General features: G+C 43.2%; 1 protein-coding gene across 12 annotated transcripts in view; it reads left to right on the top strand.

Moving 5' to 3' along the window:
- CLIP1 (CAP-Gly domain containing linker protein 1) overlaps positions 1 to 16,312 on the top strand; it is a 134,218-nt gene that overhangs the window by 38,549 nt on the left and 79,357 nt on the right. For all 12 annotated transcript variants that reach the window (XM_055080284.1, XM_055080275.1, XM_055080276.1 and 9 more), the window contains 2 exons: positions 5,735 to 5,929; positions 9,467 to 10,038. In XM_055080284.1, the coding sequence (XP_054936259.1) occupies positions 5,845 to 5,929; positions 9,467 to 10,038 (657 nt within the window). In that variant the 5' untranslated portion in view covers positions 5,735 to 5,844. Of the gene's footprint in view, positions 1 to 5,734; positions 5,930 to 9,466; positions 10,039 to 16,312 lie in introns of those variants that run through there.

Raw genomic sequence — 16,312 nt, 5'->3', positions numbered from 1 at the left:
GCGGAGCACAGGCTCCGGACGCGCAGGCTCAGCGGCCATGGCTCACGGGCCCAGCCGCTCCGCGGCACGTGGGATCCTCCCAGACCGGGGCACGAACCCGTGTCCCCTGCATCGGCAGGCGGACTCTCAACCACTGCGCCACCAGGGAAGCCCCTCCCGTGCCATTTTAATCACTCCTGTAAAACACTCCTTTAAAATCACCATCACCTCCCTTGCTTTTCCCTTCTATTTTAATTTAACTGGCAAAATTTTAATTGTAGTTGAACTTAGCTATCTACCTTCCTCATATCTGTGCCTGAGCAGAAGCTTGATATTAGAGAAAAAATAACGGGAGACTGGTTTCACTTTAAATTCATGACCACAAGCCTCACGTGTACTTTGGGCTGCTTGGCGTTCCTCCTACATTTCCCTAGTAAGCTCCTGTTTCTCTGCTCAAAGACATATTTTTGTGTGTTCAGCACTCTCTCTGAGCCTCCCAGCGGTTTCTCCTTTCCTGCTTACCCCACCGGCCAGTGAGGAAATGGAAGAGTACCTTTTACATAGTAGTTTCTCAGGAAATATTTGTTGAATGAATGGATGACCATCTTGTGGGAAGATGTCCTTCAGAGAGTGAATCTGTTCAGCAAAGTACCAGGTCCCCAAAGCGCCAGCACTAATTTGATTGACCTTGGGAAAGTCACTTACCTTCTCAGACCTTAATTCTCTTTGTCCATGAATGGGCATAAAGATATGTGTTCACCTACCTTCACAGCTATCTTGAGACACAAGGCAGTTTTATATTTGTGCTTTGTGCACTCTCGGCACCGTACATATGTAGGTCATTTTAGTAATACTAGTCCTAATGTTTTTTTAAAAAATTATTTTATTGTTTATCTTTGGCCTCATTGGGTCTTTGTTGCTGTGTGCCGGCTTTCTCTAGTTGCGGCGAGCAGGGGCTACTCTTCATTGTGGTGCGCAGGCTTCTCTCTCATTGCGCTGGCTTCTCTTGTTGTGGAGCATGGGCTCTAGGCACGTGGGCTTCAGTAGTTGTGGCACGCGGGCTCTAGAGCGCAGGCTCAGTAGTTGTGGTGCACGGGCTTAGTTGCTCCACGGCATGTGGGATCTTCCCGGACCAGGGCTCGAACCCATGTCCCCTGCATTGGCAGGCAGATTCTTAACCACTGTGCCACCAGGGACGCCCCCTAATTATTATTTTCTTTTTTTTTTAGTCCTAGTGTTTTTAATTGTGGTGTGTGGTCTCTTCTGATGAACGTTAGATTTAGGGAAAGAACTTGGGCTCTGGAATCACGCTTGTGTTCACCTCTCTGCTTCTTAGCTGAATAACTTTAGGTGGCAGGTCATTAACAAATGAGGAAGTACATGTGTTAGTTTCTGAGGTGTTCCTTCACTAAAGAACGAATAGTTATAGTAGCTAATCTATAGTATTATTGTAAGGCTCAACTGGGATAAAAGGATAACAATTATTTCTAAATTATAATATTCTGGTGTTGTGGTTCTCAGGTGTTGGGAGGATGGGGGTGTCTTATTTTAGATCCAAAACTGTTGATTCAGTGATCATAAGCATCAAAATTTCAAATATTCTCAGTGTATTAGTGAGGCAAGGATATCTTTTTTCCTTTCGCATGTATTTTGGAATTGATTAGTTTCAATGTGACATTCACTGACCTTGAAACACTATGCAGAGCTATCACTTCTGGATCATTACATTTTATGGGTACCATGACCAAGACTTTGATCTGTTGTTTCTGAGTGAATTAATTTTTTAAAGCAAGCCTGACTTGGCATTCATTAATAATGATGAAGAAGAAACTTAATTTGGAAGATTTAAAAACCAACATTGTTGGTTTTTATTTTTATTTTAAATGAAGAATTTTTATTCATCAAAAAACCATGACAAGAATGAAAAGTAATCAGAGAAGGAGAGGATATTTACAACAGATGTAACTCAATAATGATTAGTACCAAGAATATATACAAATCAATGAGTAAAAGACAGCTGACACGAACACAACAGAGACAAGTTTTGAATGGGCACTTTTCAAAAGAAGAATTGAGGTGACCAATGAACGCAGGCAGATGCTCAAATTTGTTCCTAATTAGAGAAATGCAAAATAAAACCACAATGAATGTCTCAACATCACACTGGCCAAAGTTAAAGTCTGGCAATATCAAGTGTTATGAACTGGAACTCATACACAGCAGGCGTAAAGGAGAGGGATATTAAATGTTAAAGATATGCCTACCTCATAATCCAGCAATTAAACTCCTAGGTAAATGCCCTACAGAAATGTGTTTATGTGGACAAAGATGCTTGTTGCAGCATTGCTTATAATAGCCAAAACCTGAAATCACTGTAGAAGAGTCTGTAGCAGTAAAATAAAGTGGTACTAAGGAAATGGCACATCATACAGTAATGAAAATGAATAAATCACACCAACACACGATGTGAATTGTATAAGCAAGGTTGAGTGAAGGATACCAGACACAACATACAGTGTGATTCCATTTCTATACGTCAAAAGTAGGCAAAACAAACTAATCATATTGTTGCACGCATAACCGGTAAAACTATTTTCTAAAAGGGGAGTATTGCCATAAAGTCAGAATAGTAGTTACCTCTGGGAGACAAAGGCGAGGCTGGAGGGGACACACAGGGAGATTTTGGAGTGCTGGCAGTGGCTTTTCTGCATCTGGTTTGTGATCACGTAGCTGTTTGCTTCACCCATTAAACTGCATATCTGTTTCATGTACTTTTCTGTATATTTCACAAAATTTAAAAGAATGAGAGAGAACTTGTACTACGAAATATTAAGTGATTAGAGCCATAATTATTAAAATAGTGTGGAAAACTAGAAGGCCCAGAAGTAGGTCCAAGACACAAAAAACACAGAGTGTTTTTTTAAATTGCTCATAATTCTCTTATTGAGACAGACTAGATTTTTCTCCTTCATTAAATCTTGGTCACAGTTCCCTGCTTTGGGATTCAAGTAGCTCAGATGGACCGAGAGCTAGAGGCATGAAGACAGACAACAGAAGACACAAGACTTCGGGGTTGTGACCACTCTTGGGCTCCTGATAACCACACGCCTCTTCCTCAGGCCGAGGCTTTAGTTGGCCGGTGCTCTGTGAGCTTAGCTTGTTGAGCTGCAGGGTTTGAAACTGGCTGAGACTGACCTGGTCGCTTACTGTGGCAGTTTTCAGAATTTCTCTTTAGGGAGGAGTGCTTGACCTGAGCCCAAGAATTCACTGTTTAGCCCGAGTGAAATATTTTAAAGAGTACTTCATCCTCTCTCCTTGCCGCTATAGTAGCTTTTCCAGGATGAGCGTGCCTCCTTTGTCTGTTCTGTCCTTAACTACCTGACCCTTGTCACTTTATGATACGGGACCGGGGTGAAGAGTAGCCAAGACACAAGACCCCATGGTAATCTCTGCACTTAGCTTATCCCCATCCTCCTCAAATATTTTTGCACGAGTAAATAGCCTAGAGGAGACTCAGCGAAACCCTCCATCTGTCTAAGGCAGTAGCAGGAGCGGGTAGCTCTGCTTGCGGCCTACAGGCTGTGTATGGTGAGGGTCTGGCAGTAAAGCACTTGGTTTCAAATCTGACTCTGAGTTAGAAGCACCTGACCTGGCACACAGACTCCCAGCACACTGCCGCCGTCCTGGCGGCGAGGGTGATGGTGGTGACATTAAGGAACCCAGGATTTGCATTAATAGCCAGGGTCGGCCGCCCCGTCTTCAAGCGCACAGCAGTGCTTTCTCTGTTAATCCCAGTCTTCCCGCAAGCCACACGGCTTACCTTTGACTTTGTGCCGTTTTGGACCCTCTTGAGAACCATGGGGAGCCTTCAGAGTGAGCCTAATGAGGCTACTGTCTCGGTTTGATTTCCGTTCAGTCTGATTATCTTTGTTGTTGTTTTTGTTTGTTTGTTTGAAGATTTTTTGATGTGGACCATGTGTAAAATCTTTATTGAGTTTGTTACAGTGTTGCTTCTGTTTGTATGTTTTGGTTTTTTGGCCTCGAGGCATGTGGGAATCTTAGCTCCCCGACCAGGGATCTAACCTGCACCCCCCTGTTGGAAGGCGAAGTCTTAACCACTGGACCGCCAGGGAAGTCCCAGTCTGATTATCTTGTTTTGTTTTGTTTTGTTTTGTTTTGTTTTTTTGCGGTACGTGGGCCTCTCTCTCACTGTTGTGGCCTCTCCCGTAGCGGAGCACAGGCTCCGGACGCGCAGGCTCAGCGGCCATGGCTCACGGGCCCAGCCGCTCCGCGGCATGTGGGATCCTCCCGGACCGGGGCACGAACCCGTGTCCCCTGCATCGGCAGGCGGGCTCTCAACCACTGCGCCACCAGGGAAGCCCTGATTATCTTTGAATAGAAAAACTTACATGGCGATATTAGTTTCCTGGGGCCGCCATAACAAGTGACCACAAACCGGGTGGCTTAAGACAACAGATTTGTTCTCTCACAGATCTGGAGGCCAGAAGTCCAAGATCAAAGTATCACCAGGGTTGGTTCCTTCTGGAGCTCTGAGGGAGAATCCATCTCATGCTTCTCTCTTAGCTTCTGGTGGCTGCTGGCCATCCTTGGCTTGTAGTCACATGGCTGCAATCTCTGCCTGGGTCTTCAGCTGGCCGTCTCCTCTGTGCTATCCTCTTCTAATTAGGACACTTGTCATCAGATTTAGGGCCCAGGCAGGTGATCCAGGATGAGCTCATCTCAAGATCCGTAATTGAATTACATCTGCAAAGACTCTTCTTTCAAATAAGGTCACATGCATAGGTTCCAGATGGACATATCTTTTGGGGAGGCCACCATTCAACTCACTACAGGGACCATAGCAGCTCCTCTGTTAGTCCTGGCCAGATTGTTTACTGATGCTTGGCATTGTTTGTAAGAGAGCCAGAGAGTGAAGTCTGTGCTTCATCTTCCAAGCTCAACTACCAGAAAAAAATGCAAAATGCAGCCGTTTGAGAGAATCAGTAAATAGCATTTTTCTCTTTGAATTTTGTTTTATTAGGTATTATGTCTAGAAATATTTTCCTGTATTCCAAAATCCCAAGGTCTTCTTCGTCTCTTAAAGAGCAAATGGCAAGGTACTGTTTTGCCTGAGCCCAGAAGTTGTAGATTCATACTTGGTCTTGAGTAAATCAGAAGTTCATTGTGTTTCTGTAGACAAAACAAAGATAACTTCCTTTTAGTACTTTCCAGATATGGCTTTTTCTTACAGAGTTTGAATTTGAACCTTTCTCTTGTTTAACATATACTTGGCTTTATACTGAGTTATTGTATAATTCTGTGGATTAAACAGTATATACAGTTAATACTGGCTTGTAGTCATAAAACTTAAGCAACATAGAAGTCAATGAAGTGAAAACTGGAAGCTCCCTTCTCTTCCCCCCATTTAGTTTGGTGCACATTTTTCTGAACCCTCTTCTATGGATTGTGTGGTTTTTAGGCACTGTACTGATCTGGTATTATTAGATACTATAAAGAAAAGTGAATATATTGCCAGCCTTAGCTGCTTGTCTTTAGGATAGTAAATTGCTTTTAAATCTATTTCAGCAGCATCTTCATATTTTTGATATTTGGAGTTTTCTAGGTTCCTAGGTTCATTGTGGAGATGGTTATCATACATAAGGAAAAGTTTAGGCTGTGAAAACTACTTTTGTAACTCTTTCTACTTTCTTTCTCCTCTAGATTCTAAACTCTTTTTATATTTTTCTCTTTGCAGATTTAACCCAGAGACTGACTCCACTATAGAAACACCCACAGTTCTATCAATGACTGGGGAAAGATAGAGGCAATAGGCAAAGGAAAAACAGCTCTGATATACTAAAGACAATGAGTATGCTAAAACCAAGCGGCCTTAAGGCCCCTACGAAGATCCTTAAGCCTGGAAGCACAGCCTTGAAGACACCTGCTTCTGGTAATGCTTTACGTTTCTCCTTAATAGCAAGTTTCTCATCCTATGTGAAGACCTATATTTGAAAAATTTAAAAAGACAATCGTATAAAACTTCATATTGTTGAAAATACTTGAAAAAGTTTCAATTAAAAGACATAGAATTTTATATTTAGTAGTCTTAATCAGTGAAGAGTCTATTTCATTGATTCAGTGTAAGGTTCTGAAATAGTTGTCAAGTTAATTTCAGTATTTGATCCTTACAGTGTTAAAGTGTTTCTTCAGTTTTTCTGCCCATGTGTCTTCCTGAACTCGTCAGGACCTTTGTCTTGGGGTTTAGGGATATGTAGAGAAAACAAAGACTAATGTGGCTTAAAAGATGTGATGGCAGTCATTGACCTGGAATTGGCCATCATCATCAAGGGAGCAGGTAGTGCAGTAGCTCAAGTCTGGCTCATGAGGGAAAACCTTCCCTATTTTATAGTTGAACTTGTGTCTTTTATTATCTTTAACAACCTGTTCCTCATCTGTTCTCCATCTCCTCCTTCAACATTTCCATTTCCATCCCATAATGATCACTTAAGGTCTTTAGTAAGAGAGGCAGGAGAGAAGCATCTGATACTTGCTTTTACCATCTTTTTATGTGATTTGTATACTATTAAATCTTATGTTTTCAGCCTTTCCAGACAGGTGCCCGCCATACTCTATTAAATACAACATTGTTTCTTCAAGGTCTTCCATACAGACATTCATTGGTCTTCCTTGAGGGAAGGGATTTTTGTGTTTGCTTTTTTTTTTTCTTTTTTTTTTCACTGCTGTATTCCATCCACACACCTAGAAAATTGCCTGGCACGTAACAGGAGCTCAGTAAATATGTGTCGACTCATTGGAGATCCTGATTTATTTACATTTTATGTATCAGGATAAAACCCGGTTCTTTTCAGAGAGACCGTAAAACATTGTAATAGGGAAGAACCTTTTGTATTCTATTACAAGTTACTCACTAAAGGGATGTTGCCTATAAGTTTAAATTATACATAATGGCCCATCTCTTGGAACCCTGCTTCCCAGATAATGAGCATTAAGCTAAAATACCTTTGTTCAGCTCACAGGAAACATCCTGACCAGGCCCACCTGTGAATGACTGCAGGGAGGAAGAAATTAACCCATGCCCCCTGGAGGCTGATGAGAACCAGGAAGTGTTTGATTTTACCCCCTCCCCTTTTAGTATAAAAGGAGCCTGAATTCTAACTCAGGCAAGATGGTTCTTTGGGGCCCAAGCCCACCGTCTTGTCCGTCTGCTGGCTTTCCGAATAAAGTCGTTTTTCTTTGCCCCAACAATTCGCCTCTTGGTTATCTGCCTGTTGTGTGGTGAGTAGTACGAGCTTAGACTCGGTAACAACATCTTGAGGAAAGCTTTACTGATAAAGCAAAGGATTGTGAAGAAATGGGTTTATTTAAGGACTATTTAGCCTTGGGGAAGTCAGTCAAAATTGGCATCCCCTTCTCAAAATCCTTCCTCTTCTAAGACCCCTCAAATGCCAACCCTTCTATAAGGCCTTCCACTGTTACATTTTCCCCTGTTAGAATTGTCTTTTTCACTTTTAGTATTTTTCGTGCATACCTTTTAGCACTTGAAGTCCTTGAGTCCAGGGATCATGAATAATTCAACTTGGTTTCTCCAGTAGTACTTGGCACACATTAGGTTTTTTAAAATTAAGATTAAAGCAGCTTATTAATACTAAAACTTACACGCTTAAAAGGAAGTAATTGCCAAGGAATTCAAGACACTTTTATGAACGTTGTTTTTCAGAAATTCATGCTTGCAGCACTCTGTGAAGAGTAACTGTTGATGTGCAAAGCCAGAACTGATGCTAAAAAAAAAACTGGCCCCTGTCTTTGGCAGATTATTATCTGTTCTATCTGAGAGCATCCACTGTCTTCTAAACAAACAAACAAACAAGCAAAAAAACCCTCCACAAATGGAGACTCCACAGTCCCCCTTTCCATGTAGGGTAAAGAGATGTTCAGCACCCACTCTCGCTCCGCTGGGCCACCCTGCTCCCCAGTCTGCGTGATTCACTCCTGTCGATCAGGCCTCAGACTAGAGATCACCTCCTCCAGGAGGCCTTCCCTGACTGCTCTGCCCAGAGGCACCGTCTCCGTCACAGCACTTAGACCACCTGAAGTTACCTGGTGTGTGCCTTGACTGTCTGCTTCTCCACCACTAGACTCTGAGCTCTATGAGGGCATGGACTGTGCTGTCTTGCTTTGTCCCTGGTGAAGAACAAGGCCTGGGACTAATTCCGGAGTGGTAGGAACTCAAGAGAGATGCATAACGTGGATAAATACATTATTTCATTTAATCCACATTCAAAGAAAAAAAACCCTCAAGATAGATATTACTACTTTCCCCTTTTACAGATGAAAAAACTAAACTAAGAGTGGTCACGGAACATCCTAAGATCACGATATGCCCAGTAAATGGCAGACATTAAGAATTCAGGCTCTCTTTGCCAGTTCACACTAAATATTTAATAAACGCTTGCCAGGTGAATGCGTGAATGTATTTCCAGTGTAAATATCACATTCCTGGCAGAATTTAACTCTGTCTTTACCGTAGGGTAGAGTTTGCCAAGTCGTCTTGCCTTTACAGGGAGTCAGGCCAGATGCTGTCTTTTCTTCCCTGCTGTGATTTCCATTTGTGCTAGCAAAGGAATAGTCTTGGAATAATGATGGTAGGGACTGCGGCACTGAATCCCCTCCTGCATCAAGTTAATTGCGAATGTGTGTGGTTAAATGGGCCTAGTCCTGTCAGCTTTAACTGACCACTCAAATGGGGAATCGAGCCTGTCTCAGTGGGTCTGAATGGGCATTTGCTCATGATGTGCAGGATACAGGGTGAAGAATGAAATCAGACCCATATGAATTCTGGGAAAAGGATTACTTTTTTTCCCAATTTTGACTTCTTCCAATCTTAATTGCAGATAAGGACTAAGTCTTATCAGCTCACTGAGGTTTGACAGCATTGAAAATGGTAGTGATGCGGGACTTCCCTGGTGTTAACAGTGGTTAAGGATCCGCCTGTCAATGCAGGCGACACGGGTTCAAGCCCTGGTCCAGGAAGATCCCACGTGCCGCGGAGCAACTAAGCCCGTGCGCCACAACTACTGAAGCCGGCGTGCCTAGAGTTCGTGCTCCGCAACAAGAGAAGCCACAGAAATGAGAAGCCCGCGCTCTGCAATGAAGAGTAGCCCCTGCTCGCCGCAACTAGAGAAAGCCCGTGTGCAGCAATGAAGACCCAACGCAGCCAAAATAAATAAATAAATAAGTTAATTAATTTAAAAAAAGAAAATGGTAGTGATGGGTCAAGTACTTTTTGCCTCCTTGCTAACAAAAAAAAAAAAATGAAGAAGAAGAAAGATAAACAGAGCACCTCTTGAAGACTTGTGGCTACTTCTGTTGCTTTTGGCCCTTTCTCTAGTTTATTTTCCTTTTAACTTAGGGGTTGTCTGCTTAAATATGAAATTGAATCTTTTCTGATCCTTTCTTCTGTTTTCAGTTGCAGCTCCAATAGAAAAAACAATATCCAGTGAAAAAGCATCAAGCACTCCGTCTGCTGAGACACAAGAGGAGTTTGTGGATGATTTTCGAGTTGGGGAGCGAGTTTGGGTGAATGGGAATAAGCCTGGATTTATCCAGTTCCTGGGAGAAACCCAGTTTGCACCAGGCCAATGGGCCGGGATCGTTTTAGATGAACCCATCGGCAAGAACGATGGTTCAGTGGCAGGAATTCGGTATTTCCAGTGTGAGCCTTTAAAGGGCATATTCACCCGACCTTCAAAGTTGACGAGGAAGGTGCAGGCAGAAGATGAAGCCGACGGCCTGCAGACAACTCATGCTTCCAGAGCGACTTCGCCTCTGTCCACTTCGACAGCCAGCATGGTGTCCTCTTCCCCAGCCACCCCCTCAAGTATTCCCCATAAATCACCCCAGCCAACCGCAAAGGAACCTTCAGCTACGTCTCAGATCAGCAACCTTACAAAAACCACCAGTGAATCTATTTCCAACCTTTCGGAGGCTGGCTCAATCAAGAAAGGAGAAAGAGAGCTCAAAATTGGAGACCGAGTATTGGTGAGTCCATAAACCTTCCAAGGTCGTTATGTTGACCTGAGTGAGGGGTTGAACTACACACATGCGGGCTCAGAATCTGTTCTGTAGGGATGACCATTCATTTATAGAGAAAGTAATCAGCTTTTCCGGTTCCGTTTATGGGTAAATATACAACAGATTAGAAACTGGCTACGTAGTTTGCGCGTAGTATAGCGTAGGTTTGCAGGGATCGACTCTAGTTTTATCTTCGTTTAGTCAAAAGAATATTGAGTTTTTAGCTTGTAAATATTAAGGTAACTTTACTTGACAAAACAAGCTGAGAGGTGGACTTAGATGTTTTTAACAAAGGTTTTTTTTTCTTTCTGGTATTTAATTTTTGCTTTAAGGATAGTGTGTGGCTAAATGTGAGATCCTGTTTCTTTGAGTGTCTTGGAAAACTCAGAGATCACAGGATGTTATTTCAGAATTTCTCTGCCTTTTAAATGATCAGGTTTAGGTCTAGGAAAAGAAAGGAGGGACATCCCTGGTGGTCCAGTGGTTAAGAATACACCTTCCAATGCAGGAGACGCGGGTCTGATCCCTGGTCTGGGAACTGAGGTCCCACGTGCCAAGGGGCAACCAAGTCTGTGTGCTCTGGAACCTGCACGCCACAACTAGAGAGAAGACTGTGCGCGGCAGCTAAGACCTGATGCAGCCAAATAAATAAATATTAAGAAAAAATAGGAAATGTACTGTAGTTTCTTTTTTTTTACTAATAAGCAGGAAACAATGTATAAGGTCTACATGCTGTACATTGTAGAACCCCTGAATGACACAGTGACTGATTTTTTCTTTGTTTGTTTGTTTTAAATGAGGGGCAGTGTAGCAGTGCTAAAAACACAAGCTGAGTCCAGCTCTGCCTTTGTGATCTCAGCAAGTTATTTAACTTCTTAGTTTTCTCATCTATGAAAATGAGGTTGAATAATAGTGCTAACATCTAGCATTGTTGTGAGGATTAAATTAGCTGATGCATATAACATTCTTAGCAGTGCCTGGTATCCAGTCAACACTCAAGAAACGGTAGCTTTTTTTTTTTTAAACAGCAGAATCTTATTTATTGATTGATTGATTGATCGGCCACACCATGTGGCTTGTGGAATCTTAGTTCCCTGACCAGGGATTGAACCTAGGCCCTCGGCAGTGAAAGCACCGAGTCCTAACCACTGGACTGCCAGAGAATTCCCAAGAAATGGTAGCTGTTTTTCTCATTGATGAAAATTTAAAGCTATTCTCTGACTTTTTCAACACTTTAGTCAGTTCAGTTCAAGGCATGACGTTTGTCTGAAGTCTTTGACCCTGTGCTCTTCAGTTTCCTTTGTATCCGTAAAAATTCCATCAGTCTTGGAGGCTTACAGTAATATAATGGGGAAAAAAGAATGGCTGTTAGCCTTTAGAATGTCCCGTGCATCTCGTTGAATGTGTCAGCAGTATATGGAGTAGCCCCCATAGAATTGGTGAGGAAACTGAGGTCCTAAGAAGTACATTTGGGCTTCCCTGGTGGCACAGTGGTTGAGAGTCCGCCTGCCGATGCGGGGGACACGGGTTCGTGCCCCGGTCTGGGAAGATCCCACATGCCGCGGAGCGGCTAGGCCCGTGAGCCATGGCCACTGGGCCTGTGCGTCAGGAGCCTGTGCTCCGCAACGGGAGAGGCCACAGCAGTGAGAGGCCCGCAGTACAATCACTTGCCCAAGGTCATACAACCTGAAGAGTGGTGCTTCTGCAGTTAAAATTTAGGTAGTTTTACTCCAGAACCTGTTATGTAGAGCTGATGATTGATAGTATAATTTTGAAATTGGAAGTTTTTGTGATTTTTTTTTGTCCTACAAACAAGGAAACTTAAGCCCCGAAAAAGGCAGTGACCCCCTACAGTCATATAGTGCGTTCACTGTAGGTTTTAGATTTAGAACCTGGGACTTCTGTCTCCCAGTCCTGTAGCATCATGAATCTAGAAGGCCCCATGCACCTGTGGGAACCCTTTAATACCTGTTACCTTCAAGGGGGTCCTTCTGGATCTCTTAGTTTCAAGGTCAGTAGGTTCCTTCTTCTGGTTATAATAATCATGAGTTTTAGCAGTTGATGCTTCAGAACTTAGAGCATCATTTCAGTATGTCAGTGCTCTGCGGCTTAATCTGTAACTTGTTTGTTTAGCTCATACTCACTTGCTATACCAATTTTTTTTTTTTTTTAACCATGCTGAGTGGCTTGTGGGATTTTAGTTCCGCCACCAGGGATTGAACCTGGGCCCTCGGCAGTGAGAGCATGTATCCTAACCACTGTTGCAGTGAAGGTTTTTTGATGCTTATTCTTCTTTTCTTTTCTTTTTTGCGGTACGCGGGCCTCTCACTGTTGTGGCCTCTCCCGTTGCGGAGCACAGGCTCCGGACGCGCAGGCTCAGCGGCCATGGCTCACGGGCCCAGCCGCTCCACGGCATGTGGGATCCTCCCGGACCGGGGCACGAACCCTTGTCTCCTGCATCGGCAGGTGGACTCTCAACCACTGCGCCACCAGGGAAGCCCTCCTCCACTTTTTATTGTATAGATATTGCTGCCATGAATGCCATTTAAAATTTTTTGTGTGTATCTCTCTTACTTTCCTAGGATAAATGTATAGTGGTGGAATTACTAGGTCAAAGGGCCTAAAAATATTTAAGACTTATGGTACCTATTTATCTAGTAAGCTTTGGTTAAATCAGAAACCTGTTACCTTAGCACAGGACAGCTTTGTAGATTAGACTGCAGGTTATATGCAATTCCATTCTAAGTGCTTAGCTGTAAATGAAATGGGATAGCGTATGGCACGCTTTCAGAACAAGTAGCTCTCCTTTTCCACCAGAGTAAGAAACAGTTGATTAAATTACTAGTCAAGTATTGTGCTGCTTGGCTGATAAAACAGACAAAATGACAAGGTCCGGATGGTTTAGCTTAAAACAAAAGGCTTCCATGAGGATGTAAGGATTAAAGTGGACCTGAAGGAGAGTAGGAATTGGCCAGGCAGAGGAATGGTAGTGGCAAGAGGGAACATTCTAGCAGAGGGATTGGCAAACTCCCCAGATGGGAGGGAGTTGGCACATTTGGGGAAGCGGCCAGTGTCATTCCCCCAGGCGGAGGAGCCCATAGGGGTAGGAGATGAGACTCATTCACTAGGTGGTGTCTGCGGGGACTGGTGACATAGGGCCTATAAGTTTAGGCCATGTTAAGGATTTTGATTTTGACCTTAAGAGCAACAAGAGTGATAAGTGATGTGATTAGATTTGTAGTTTGGAAAGATCGCTCCAGCTGCTTCGTAAAGAATAGATCAGAGGTGGTTGAAAGTGGATTTGGGGTGACCGTTCTTTGAAGAAGTTGGATGTTGAAGGAGAGTAGAGTTGTCAGGCTGATGCTAGAGGAGTATTGGATCTAGGGAAGATGTTTCCTAAAGATGGCAGAGTCCGGGGTGTTTACATCCTGACTAAAATGATCTGGACTAGAGGAACAGGGTGCAGATACAGTGGTGGTGGGGGGAAATCAGTGTTGGGATGAGGTTCCTGGGAAGAGGTGGCACCCTGAGCACACACACGGGGATTGCTTTGCCTTCGATTGAGACGGACGGAGATTTCCTCCATTTTTATAGTAAGGAAGGAGGAGAATCTGCAGATGCAGGTTGGTTTGTAGAGGCTTGAATGGTGTATTTGTAGGAAAATTTTAATTACATGTTCAAAACTAGCATATTGGAACAGAATTTGAATCTCTAAGAGTCTTAAGTCTAATGAGAGTGTTTTTAGAGGCAGTAAAATTATTTACTGTTTTGGTTAGTATTTCTAGGAGAAATTAAAGGAGTACCTTAGAATCACAGTACTTTAGATCTGGGAAGGCTCTTTTGAGATCAACAAATGCCTCTTTTTGCTTAGAATACTGAAGCCCAGAGAAGAAATGCAACTTGCCTCAGGTCATATGTTATGTACGTGTACACATATCATTATGGCCTCTTGTTCCCAGTTAATATGTTTTTTCTACTTTAATGTGCTGCCTTGTTTAATAGAAATCTTTGATTTAGGAATGTAAAACATTTTTACTTCAAAATTCATGTGTAAAGGGAATTAGTTTTAGAAATCTGAAATATTTGATTGGCATTCTCCTAATTAAAGAAAACTTCTGTTGGCAACCTAAATGTACATCAGTGGGTGAGTGGATAAAGATGTGTTTTATATATATATACACACACACACACACACACACACACACACACACACACACACACACACACACACACACACACACACACACACACACACAATGGAATATTACTCAGCCATTAAAAAGAAGGAACTCTTTCCATTGGCAACAACATGGATGGACCTAGAGGGTATTATGCTAAGTGAAATAAGTCAGAGGAAAGACAAATGTCATATGATTTTCCTTGTATATGTGGAATCTAAAAAAATGAAACAGACTCATTCATGGATACAGAGAACAAACTGGTTCTGCCAGAGGGGGATGGGGGGGAGTGGGCGAATGAGGTGAAGGGGATTAAGAGGTACAAACCTCCAGTTATAAAATAAGTCACAGGGATGTCATGTACAGCATAGGGAAGGTAGTCAGTAATATTGTAATAACTTTGTATGGTGATAGACAGTTACTAGAATGTTCCTGGTGATCATTTTGTAACATGAGCGTATCAGGTCCCCACGTTGCACTCCTGAACTAATGTGACATTGTAAGTCAGTTATGCTTCAGTAAAAAAATTCCAATAGAACTAAGCTCGTTAGGTCACTGTTATGTGAGGAGCGGTATAGAATATTCCCAGTCCCGCCGCCAGTGCCCTCGTGGCGCCTTCCACTTGGAACGAGCGCAGAGAGGGCAGGAGTGGAGGCTGCCTTCTCCACGCAGCTCTCTCCAGTTCTTGCTCTCAATGCGGGAAGGGCAGGAAAGCGGATTTCTGCGTCAGGTGTGAGGTTTAGCTCAGTGACCTCTTGAAGATCCAGGTGGGAGCTCCTGAGCTATGACTGTATTGGGCACTGCCATCTTGGGGGAGGCAGTCAGGGCCTGGGGAAGCCTGTCCTCGCCCCCCTCCACGCTTGTGGTCCTCAGTGGGGTAGATGAGCTGGGTCAAGGAGGGTCAGTTGGATCTGCTTGTAACAAACCCACCTGCCTCCTTCCCATCTCCCTCTGGCCCCTCTGTTTTCCCATTTGTCCTCACGAACATTCCACAGATTTCCTTAGTTGAAGACTGCTTTCGTCTGTCTTGTGGCATGAGCTGCTTTGGGCTGATGCTGCGGTCCAGCTGACTCTCAGACTCACCTCTTTCCAGACTGGGAATCCCTGGGATGACCAATTGCTCGGAATGTTTTTGAGATGGTCTTGCTGCATTTTCGGGTATAGGCGCTATTTCAGGGATGTGATGTCAGGTTCTCAAGAACTTGACTGACTTCCAGCCGTTCTGTTTCAACATGGTTGTCTCCATGTCCAGTACTGTATGTTCTATGCTGAATTCTTAGCTTATGACCAAGTATGAGAAGGAGACTTTTTAGGCTTTTGTTTTTAAAGTGACAAGCTTTATCTTTCTACAGGCTGCTCCCAGGGTTCTTAAACTAAGAATCCTATAGCGTAAATCTGTAGGTCTTTTGGATACTGTGAAAGGGAAAAACGTCTTCCTGAGATTTAAAAAAAAATCTTATTTATAAGTTATTTTGCTTGTGTTTGAGTCTAAATAACTACAGTTCATTTATTTTTTTATTTTATTTTATTTTTTTTGTGGTATGCGGGCCTCCCCCCGTTGCGGCCTCTCCCGTTGCGGAGCACAGGCTCCGGACGCGCAGGCCCAGCGGCCATGACTCACGGGCCCAGCCGCTCCGCGGAATGTGGGATCCTCCCAGACTGGGGCGCGAACCCGGTTCCCCTGCATCGGCAGGCGGACGCGCAACCACTGCGCCACCAGGGAAGCCCTACAGTTCATTTAGTATGTACTTTTCCGTGTGTCTTCATTTGTTCAGCATTATTTGTGAGACTTATTATAACATGTAAATTTAAAACACACATATAGTGGGGTCATATTATATACACACCATTTTACAGTATACTTTGATAGATTTGGGGGCATTTCTATGCTAGTAAATACAACTCTTCATTTAAAACAATAAGCTGCTGTTTGATATCACACTGTTTGGGGCACCTAATTTAATCATAGACATTTAGATTGCTCCCTGCCTTTTTTCCCTATAAATGAAATTTCTGAGTCAAAGAATATATATTTTAAATCATAATAAATATTGCCAAAGTAC

The sequence above is a fragment of the Physeter macrocephalus genome, chromosome 19 (genome assembly GCF_002837175.3).
Source record: "Physeter macrocephalus isolate SW-GA chromosome 19, ASM283717v5, whole genome shotgun sequence".
Lineage (NCBI taxonomy): Eukaryota > Metazoa > Chordata > Mammalia > Artiodactyla > Physeteridae > Physeter > Physeter macrocephalus.
The sequence above is the reverse complement of the archived record's forward strand: the minus strand, read 5'-3'. Positions and strand labels throughout refer to the sequence as shown.